A 10,066-nucleotide genomic window follows, 5' to 3' on the forward strand; every position below is an offset into this window, starting at 1 on the left:
GTGGCGCAGTGGTTAGCACTGCTGCCTCACAGCGCTGAGGACCCAGGTTCGATCCCGGTCCCGGGTCCCTGTCCGTGTGGAGTTTGCACATTCTCCCCGTGTCTGCGTGCATGGGTCTCACCCCCACAATCCAAAGATGTGCAGGGTAGGTGACTTGGCAACTCTAAATTGTCCCTTAATTGGAAAAAAAGAATTGGGTACTCTAAATTTTTTTTAAAATTTAAAAAGAGAGACTGGAAGTACAGGTCCAAACGGAGCAACTGGAGAGAGGGATAATCACAGGTGAAAGAGGTGTAAATTGTCGCAAGCCAGGACAATTGGTAGGATTTCACAAGTCCAGGCCAGATGGTGGGGGGTGAATGTAATGCAACATGAATCCAAGGTCCCGGTTGAGGCCGTACTCATGTGTGCGGAACTTGGCTATAAGTTTCTGCTCGGGGATTTTGCGTTGTTGTGCATCCTGAAGGCCACCTTGGAGAACGCTTACCCGGAGATCAGAGGCTGAATGCCCTTGACTGCTGAAGTGTTCCCCGACTGGAAGGGAACATTCCTGCCTGGCGATTGTCGCACGATGTCGCAGCGTCTGCATGGTCTCGCCAATGCACCACGCTTCGGGACATCCTTTAGGTTAGCCCTAACTCTGGATCTGTAAAGACTTAATTACCTGCAAATGCTCGCATTCAAAGGACGTTCTTCCATCTTTGACTTTGTCTATATATATGTTTCTGGAACATACCTCTTCATTCACCCGAGGAAGGAGCAGTGCTCCGAAAGCTAGTGATTTGAAACAAACCTGTTGGACTTTAACCTGGTGTTGTAAGACTTCTTACAATAACTGGATAGTGTGCGTATGTGCGGGGTGTAAACTGATCAAGTCTTTAAGAGCTGGCTGGATTCGTCATTGCAAATTCTGTAATGAGTAACATAGAAACATAGGAGATAGGGAGGGGGGGAGGCAATTCGGCCCTTCGAGCCTGCTCCGCCACTTATCACAATCATTTAAAAAAATAATAATTTAGAGTACCCAATTCATTTTTTCCAATTAAGGGGCAATTTAGGGGGGCCAATCCACCTACCCTGCACATCATTTTTGGGTTGTGGGGGTGAAACCCACGCAGACACGGGAAGAATGTGCAAACTCCACACGGACAGTGACCCAAAACCAGGATCGAACATGGGACCACGGCGCCATGAGGCAGCAGTGCTAGCCACTGCGCCACCGTGCTGCTCTATTTATCACAATCATGGCTGATCATCCAACTCAATAGCCTAATCCTGCTTTCTCCCCATAATCTTTGATTCCCTATATCTAGCTGCCTCTTGAATATATTCAATGTCATAACCTCAACTACTTCCTGTGGTAATGAATTCCACAGGCTCACCACTCTTTGGGTGAAGAAATGGCTCCTCATCTCTGTCCGAAATGGTCGACCCTCAAATCCTCAGACTGACCCCTGGTTCTGGACACACCCACCAACAAGTCTCTATGAGATCCACCCCCCACTCATTCATCTGAACTCCAGTGAAAACAATCCTTTTTTTAAATAAATTTAGAGTACCCAATTATTTTTTTCCAATTAAGGGGCAATTTAACACGGCCAACCCACCTACCCTGCACATCTTTGGGTTGTGGGGATGAATCCCAGGCAGACACGGGGAGAATGTGCAAACTCCACACAGACAGTGACTAGGGCTCGGATTCGAACCCAGGACCTCAGTGCCGTAGTCCCAGTGCTAACCACTGTGCCACCGTGCTGCCCTCGAAAACAATCCTTTTTAAAAAAAAAAGTATTTTGATTAAGGTTTTGCAGAATTTTTCACAATAAAACAGTAGTAACCATAATAACAAAACAGATGAGAGTGAACATTAACATAGTGCAAAAAGCGAATATACAATAACAATTAAATAGACATTACCCCACGCGACCCAGTCTTCCCACACCATCCCAATGAAGCACTCGCCCCCCACCTCCACCCCTCCCCCCTACGGATTGCCGCTGCTGACATTTTAATTTTCCCCGAGAAAGTCGACGAACGGCTGCCACCTCCGAGAGAACCCTCGCGGAGACCCTCTTAAGGCAAACATTATTTTCTCAAGGCTGAGAAACCCAGCCATGTCGATAACCCAAGTCTCTACACTTGGGGGCTTCGAGTCCCTCCACATTAATAAAATCCGTCTCCGGGCTACTCGGGAGGCCAAGACGACGGCCTCTTTCGCCCCTGAACTCCCGGGTCTCCTGAAACTCCAAAGATCGCTATCTCTGGACTCGGCACCACCCGTGTGTTAAGCACCTTGGACATTGCCCTCGCGAACGCTTGCCAGAACACTCTGAGCTCCGGACATGCCCAAAACATGTGGACATGGTTTGCAGGGCTGCCCTTGCACCTCTTCTACCCCAAAAACTGTCTTCTACCCCATTCTCGCGGCCATCATGTGTGCCCGGTGGGCCGCCTTAAATTGAATTAGACTGAGCCTGGCACATGATGAGGAGGAATTAACCCTGCCCAGGACCTCTGCCCACAGACCCGCTTCCAACTCCTCACCTATCTCCTCCTCCCACTTGCCCTTGAGCTCCTCCACCGGAGTTTCCTCCACCTCCTGTAGTTCCTGGTAGATATCCGACACCCTCCCCTCCCCCACCCAGGTGCCAGAGACCACCCTGTCCTGTATCCTCAGTGGCGGCACTGTCGGAAAGGCCACTACCTGTTTTTTCAGGAAGGCTCGTACTTGCAGATATTTAAAGGCATTTCCTGGCGGCAGATTAAATTTGTCCTCTAGCGCCTTCAAACTGGGAAACCTTCCGTCTATGAATAGGTCTCCCATCCCTCTGATGCCAGCCCTCTGCCAGCTCTGGAACCCACCATCCATCCTACCCGGGACGCTCCCTCCACCCTCTTGTAATCCTCCACTGTCCCCAGATCCGCAGTGTCGCCACCACCACCGGACTTGTGGAGTAACGGGCCGGCGAGAACGGCAAAGGAGCCGTTATCAAAGCTCCCAGACTAGTACCTTTACATGATGCCACCTCCCTCCCCATCGCCCACTTCCTAATCAGTGCAATATTGGCCGCCCAGTAGTAGTTGCGAATGTTCGGCAGCACCAACCCCCCCCCCCCCCCCCCCCCCTCCACATCTCCTTACTCGCGGGGTCTTATTCGCCCACACAAAGCCCGTAATTATCCTACTCACCCTCTTAAAAAAGGCCTTGGGGAGGCACTGAAAGACAAAACAAAAATCTGGGGAGGACTGTCACTTTCACGGTCTGCACCCTCCCTGCCAGTGACAGCGGGAGCATTTCCCACCTTTGAAAGTCCCCTTCCATTTGCTCCACCAGCCGGGTCAGGTTGAGCCTGTGCAGGGCATCCCATTTCCTGGCCACCTGTATACCCAGGTAACAAAAACTTTTCTCTCCCATCCTGAGCGGCAGCTCTTTCAGTCTCTCCTCCTGCCCCTTGGCCTGGATCACAAACAACTCGCTCTTTCCCATGTTCGGTTTGTACCCTGAAAAACTACCAAAATCCCTCAGGATCCGCAGAACCTCCCCCATCCCCTCTACAGGGTCCGAAATGTACAGGAGCAAATCACCTGCGTATAGCGAGACCTGATGTTCCACCCCCCCCCCCCCCATCCCCCCCTGAACCAGTCCCCGCCAGTTTCTCGAGGCTCTCAGCGCCATAGCTAGCGGTTCTATAGCTCGGGCAAATAATAACGGGGAGAGAGGATACCCCTGCCTCGTTCCCCGGTGAAGCTCGAAGTACCCCAACCTCAGCCGGTTTGTACATACATTTGCTACAGGTGCCTGGTACAGCAATTTCACCCAGCCAATAAAGCCCTCGCCAAACCCGAACCTCCCCAGCGTTTCCCACAGGTACTCCCACTCCACCCGGTCAAAGGCTTTCTCTGCGTCCATCGGTGTTACCACCTCCGTCTCCCCTCCCTCTGAGGGCATCATAATAATATTCAAAAGGCTCCGGACATTGGTATTGAGTTGTCTGCCTTTAACAAACCCAGTCTGGTCTTCCTCTATCACCCCTGGGACGCAATCCTCAATTCTTGGAGCCAAAATCTTAGCTAGCAATTTGGCATCCACGTTTAAAAGCGAAATCGGCCTGTATGACTCGCAATGTTGCGGGTCCTTCCCTCGTTTAAGAATGAGTGAGATCAAAGCCTGTGACATTGTTTGGGGGAGAGTTCCTTTCTCTCTAGCCTCATTGAAGGTCCTCATCAGGAGTGGGCTCAATATTCCCGAAAATTTCATATAGAATTCTACCTGGTAACCGTCCGGCCCCGGGGCTTTACCCGATTGCATGCCCTCTATACCCTTGACAATCTCCAATTCAATCGGGACCCCCAGCCCCTCCACCAGGTCCTCTTCCACCGTTGGAAACCTCAACTGGTCCACAAATTGCCTCATCCCTTCCGCTCCCATCAGGGGCTCCGTCTCGTATAGTTTACTATAGAATTCCTTAAAGACTCCGTTCACCCCCCCTGGATCCAAGACCGTGTTACCCTCCTTATTCTTTACTCCACCGATTTCCCTGGCCGCCTTCCTCTTTCGCAGTTGGTGTGCCAGCGTTCTACTGGCTTTCTCCCCATACTCACAGACTGCCCCCCTTGCCTTCCTCAGCTGTGCTACCACTTTCCCTGTGGTCAGCAGTTCAAACTCTGCCTGCAGACTCCGCCACTCCCTCAATAGCCTCGCCTCGGGGCCTCCGCGTATCTCCTGTCCACTTGGAGTATCTCCTCCATCAGTTTCTCTCTCTCCGCTCTTTCTCTCTTTTCCCTATAGGATCGAATTGAGATGAGTTCCCCTCTGACAACTGCCTTCAGAGCCTCCCAGACCGTTGCCGCTGCTACCTCACCCATATCATTTGTTTCCAGGTAATCCTGGATGTTCCTGCTAATCCGTCCGCAAACCTCTTCATCCGCCAGCAGCTCCACATCCAGTCTCCAGAGTGGGCGCTGCCCTCTCTCCTCACTAAGACGCAGGTCCACCCAGTGCAGGGAATGCTCCGAGTCTGTGATTGCCGAGTATTCTGTCCCCACCACCTTTGGGATTAACGCCTTGCTCAAGACAAAGAAATCTATGTGGGAATAAACCTTATGAACGTGGGAGAAAAAAGAGAACTCCTTCGCTCTCGGCCGCGCGAACCTCCAGGGATCCACCCCCCGGACTTCGACCGGTCCAGCTCGGGGTTGATGACTGTGTTAAAGTCTCCCCCCAAGATCAGGTTGTGAGACTCTAAATCCGGGATTTTGCCCAGCATGCATCTCATAAATTCCACATCATCCCAATTCAGAGCATAGACGTTCACAAACACCACCCGGACCCCCTCCCACTTTCCACTCACCATTATATACCTGCCCCCCTTATCTGCCACAATTCTCCCAGCCTCGAATGCCACACCGTTACCGATCAGATTGCTACTGCCCTGGTCTTCGAATCCAGCCCTGAATGGAACACCTGGCCTAGCCATCCCTTTCTCAATCTCTGTGATCTGTGAGCTTTAAATGTGTCTCCTGAAGCATTGCTACGTCTGCCTTTAACCCCGTTAGATGCGCGAACACGCGCGCTCTTTTAACCGGCCCATTCAAACCCCTCACATTCCACGTGATCAGCCTGGACGGGGGGCTAACCCCCCCCCTGCCGACTAGCCATTGCCTTTCTAGGCCAACCTCGAGCCCGCACCCTTCGCTTCCTCGAGGGCCCCCACAGGGAGCTGCCGCCCCCGACTCTCAATTGGGACCCCGAAATTGATACCTCCTCTGTCAGCAAAGCAGCACCCCCCCCCCCCCCCCCCAACAGCCCCACAACCCAAAACCCCCCGCCAATACCAGCTGGGCACTTGCTCACCCCACACTACGCTCCCGAGAGTCATCTGACCCATGCTGACCCTGGTGCCGATCAGACTGTCGCCTCATTGTCCGGACCCTTCTCCCCACATGAATAATCCAATTAAACGGCCTCTCCAGCCCCAGTGAGTAAATAGTAATACGAAACAAAAAATAAACAGAAGACACTAACATTGCCCCAACTTCCTGAAAATTTGCACTAAGTACAGGGCCCCCTCCCCCCTCTGTATCTCAACTTTGCCGAAAACACTGCACCCTCCAGCCACCACCACAGCCCTTACACGCACTCAACATTGTATACAATCTTATATTAGAAATAGTACCGTGTTACCCAGCCCCACCACCGCATTCCACCAAAGCTTAGCCATCCTTTAATTTTTTTACGTAGAATTTACAGTGCAGAAGGAGGCCATTCAGCCCATCGAGTCTGCACCGGCTCTTGGAAAGAGAATCCTACCCAAGGTCAACACCTTCACCCTATCCCCATAACCCAGTAATCCCACCCTATCCCCATAACCCAGTAACCCCACGCAACACTAAGGGCAATTTTGGACACTAAGGGCAATTTATCATGGCCAATCCACCTAACCTACACATCTTTGGACCGTGGGAGGAAACCGGAGCACCCGGAGGAAACCCACGCACACACGGGGAGGATGTGCAGACTCCACACAGACAGCGACCCAAGATGGAATCGAACCTGGGACCCTGGAGCTGTGAAGCGATTGTGCTATCCACAATGCTACCGTGCCTCCACTGGAGTCCAGCTTTCCTTGTTTGACGAATAACCACGCCGCGTCCAGCGTCTCAAAATAGTGATGCCCTTCCTTGTACATGACCCATAGCCTCGCTGGGTGTATCATCCCAAACTTCACACCCTTGCTGAAGAGGGTCGCCTTCACCCGGTCACATCCAGCACGCCTCTTGGCCAGCTCCGCACCTAGGACCTGGTAGATGCGTATCACGCTGTTCTCCCACCTGCTGCTCCGTTCTTTTTTTGCCCACCACAAGACAAGTTCCTTGTCCGAGAAGCGATTAAATCTTACCACCATGGCCCTCGCTGGTTCATTCGCCTTGGGCTTCCTTACGAGGGTTCTGTGCGCCCCGTCCAGCTCCAGGGGTCGAGGGAATACCCCCGTACCTATCAGCGTCTCCAGCACCTTGGACACAAATGCTCCCGCATCCGACCCCTCCACACCTTCGGGGAGGCCCACAATTCTCAAGTTCTGTCTCCTGGACCTGTATTCTAGGTCCTCCAACCTCTCCTGCCACTTCTTGTGGAGGTCATCCTGCGCCTCCACCTTAAGGGCCAATACAACCAACTCGTCCTCATGGTCGGATAGCTTTTTCTCCATCTCCTTAATCGCTTTCCCTTGTGTCGCCTGAGTTGCGATCATTTGGTCTATTGATGCCTTCATCAGGGCCAGCATGTCCTTTATAAGATCAGCAAAGCAGCCCCTAAGGAACTCTTGTTGCCCCGTGCCCACTGCACCCATGCACCTGGTCTATGCCGGCCGCCATGCCGTGCCTTTGTGCCCGCTCCGCACGCTTCTGTCTGTTGGAACTTAAACGCTTCACCCGGCCACTCCTGGCCCAGCTATCCATATAACAGAGAGGGAATCCTTTTGGCAGTGTTCACTTCACCAATCTGCCCCAAAAAGTCAGTGAAAACTCCTGAAAAAGGTCCGAGAGTCCATTCCAGACGGGAGCTGCCGAATGTGCGACCTACTCCTCCATGGCCGCCACTGGAAGTCTCGTCACCGCTTCAACGGCCTTGGCGAGATCTTTTCACAGTTGTTCCCTCTGCTGCTAGAATTCACCTTTCATAAAGGCCCTCAAGTCAGCTTGAAGCCCTTAAACTCGCCCTTCCCCGCCTGCATGCTGGAAGAGGCATTTGTCTTTGCTGCAGCTCGAGCCAAATCTTCCACTGTTTCTGCTGGGTCTGGTAACCAAGAGACATACCATTCCTGGTGGAAAGTACTCCTCCAACATTCACCTACATCTTTTCATCAAAATTCTAACCCGTATTGATTAAAAAAGAGCTATTTTCTGTAACCTTGGGCAGGAGCTGCCTTGTGTGTGACCACTTACTCCATGGTCCACACCGGAAGTGACCTCGAAAACAATCCTAACCTAGTCAATCTCGCCTCAAATGACAGTGCCGCCATCCTCAGAATAAGCCTGGTAAAATTTTGCTGCACTCCCTTGAGAGCAAGAACATCCTTCCTCAGAGAAGGAGACCAAAACTGCCCACAATACTCCAGGTGTGGCTTCACCAAGGCCCTGTATAATTGCAACAACACATCCCTATTCTTGTACTCGTAACCTCTTGCAATGAAGGTCAACATACCATTAGCCATCTTTACCGCCTGCTCCACCTGCATGCGTACCTTCAGCAACTGAAGCACCCATGTCACGCTGCGCAATCCCTTCTCCCAATTTACAACCGTTCAGGTTGTAATCTGCCTTCCTGTTTTTGCTTCCAAAGTGAATGACCTCACACTTATCTAAATTATACTGCATCTGTCATTGATTTTCCTACTCACCCAACCATTCCAGATAATGCTGTCGGATCTCTGCATCCTCATCACAGTTCACCCCCCCCTCCCCCCCCCACCCAACTTGGTACCATCTGCAAACTTTGAGATGTTACATTTTGTTCTCTCGTCCGACTCATTAATATATATTGTGAATAGCTGTGGTCCCAGCACCTATCCCTGTGGTACCCCACTAGTTATTGCCTGCCAATTTGAAAAGGACCGAGGGCAGCACGGTGGCACAGTGGTTAGCACTGCTGTCTCACGGTGCCGAGGCCCCAGGTTCAATCCCGGCCCTGGGTCGCTGTCCGTGTCGAGTTTGCACATTCTCCCCATGTTTGTGTGGGTTTTGCCCCCACACGATGTGCAAGGTAGGTGGAGTTCAGACGAATGGGGGGGGGGGGGGATCTCATAGAGACCCAAAGATGTGCAGAGTAGGTGGAGTTCAGACGAATGGGGGGGGGGGGGATATCATAGAGACCCAAAGATGTGCAGGGTAGGTGGATTAGCCACGCTAAATTGCCCCTTAATTGGAAAAAATGAATTGGGTACTCTAAATTTATTTTTAAAAAGAAAAGGACCTGTTATTTCCCATTCTTTGTTTCCTTTCTGCCAACTAGTTTTCTATCCACCTCAATACACTTCCCCCAATCCCATGCGCTTTAATCTTGCACGATAATCTCTTATGCGGGACTTTGTCAAAAGCTTTCTGAAAGTCCAAATATACCACATTGACTGGCTCCCCCTTGTCAACTCTACCAGTTACCTCTTCAAAGAATTCCAGTAGATTTGTCAAGCATGATTTTCCCTTCATAAATCCATGCTGACTCTGACTGACCCTGCCACTGTTTTCTCAACGCTCCGCTGTAACGTCCTTGATAATGGATTCGAGAATTTCCCCTGTTGCTTCACAGCTCCAGGGTCCCGGGTTCAATTCCTGGCTTGGGTCACTGTCTGTGCGGAGTCTGCACGTTCTCCCCGTGTCTGCGTGGGTTTCCTCCGGTTGATCCGGTTTCCTCCCACAAGTCCTGAAAGACGTGCTTGTTAGGTGAATTGGACATTCTGAATTCTCCCTCTGTGCACCCGAACAGGCATGTATGTAAGCCTACTTGTGACAATAATAAAGATCATAATGAAAGAACCGGGTGCGCCCAGGCACAAACCTTGAATTTCCACGTGCAGTGCCAGGAGAGTGAAGTTTACCAATATGAAAAGATTTGCACTTTCTATGACGCTTTGATGTAAATCACCCAATTAAAGATTTAACCTGGGAGCGCACAGGGGTTGTCATTCTTCGCACTCGGGGACTTCCCTCAGTCCCAGCTCTCCCCGAATCTCAGTGCTATTAAAAGAGTTGCAGGTCAAGCAAACAAACTGAACGAACAGCTGCCAGCTGGGTATAACATGCAGCAAAGATGTCAAAGATGGCAAAAATCTCTTGCACGCAGAGGCAGAATAACGTTGGTGCTCGCTTCCTCAAACGACAGCACGTCCCTTTCAGAGGTGTCGCCAGATCCTCGATGAATCAGTCATCTGCAACCTGAACTCTCACTGAACCCGCCTGTGGAGAATGCATCTTTCCCCTCTTAAAGTGAAACACACCCAGCTCCTATTTCTCCTCGCATTGATTAGCACATCCTTCAACTCTGCACCGCCACAGGTTGACCAGTGAATAT

General features: G+C 51.4%; 1 protein-coding gene across 1 annotated transcript in view; it reads right to left on the bottom strand.

Annotated features, from left to right (window-relative positions):
- Nucleotides 1-8,213, bottom strand: part of ada2a (adenosine deaminase 2a) — a 67,234-nt gene extending 59,021 nt beyond the window's left edge. Inside the window, exon 1 of the mRNA XM_038781326.1 lies at nucleotides 8,204-8,213. Within this exon, the coding sequence (XP_038637254.1) occupies nucleotides 8,204-8,213 (10 nt within the window). The remainder of the gene's footprint in view (nucleotides 1-8,203) is intronic.
- Between the last annotated feature and the right edge of the window lie 1,853 nt (nucleotides 8,214-10,066).

Source organism: Scyliorhinus canicula, chromosome 20, assembly GCF_902713615.1.
Source record: "Scyliorhinus canicula chromosome 20, sScyCan1.1, whole genome shotgun sequence".
NCBI lineage: Eukaryota > Metazoa > Chordata > Chondrichthyes > Carcharhiniformes > Scyliorhinidae > Scyliorhinus > Scyliorhinus canicula.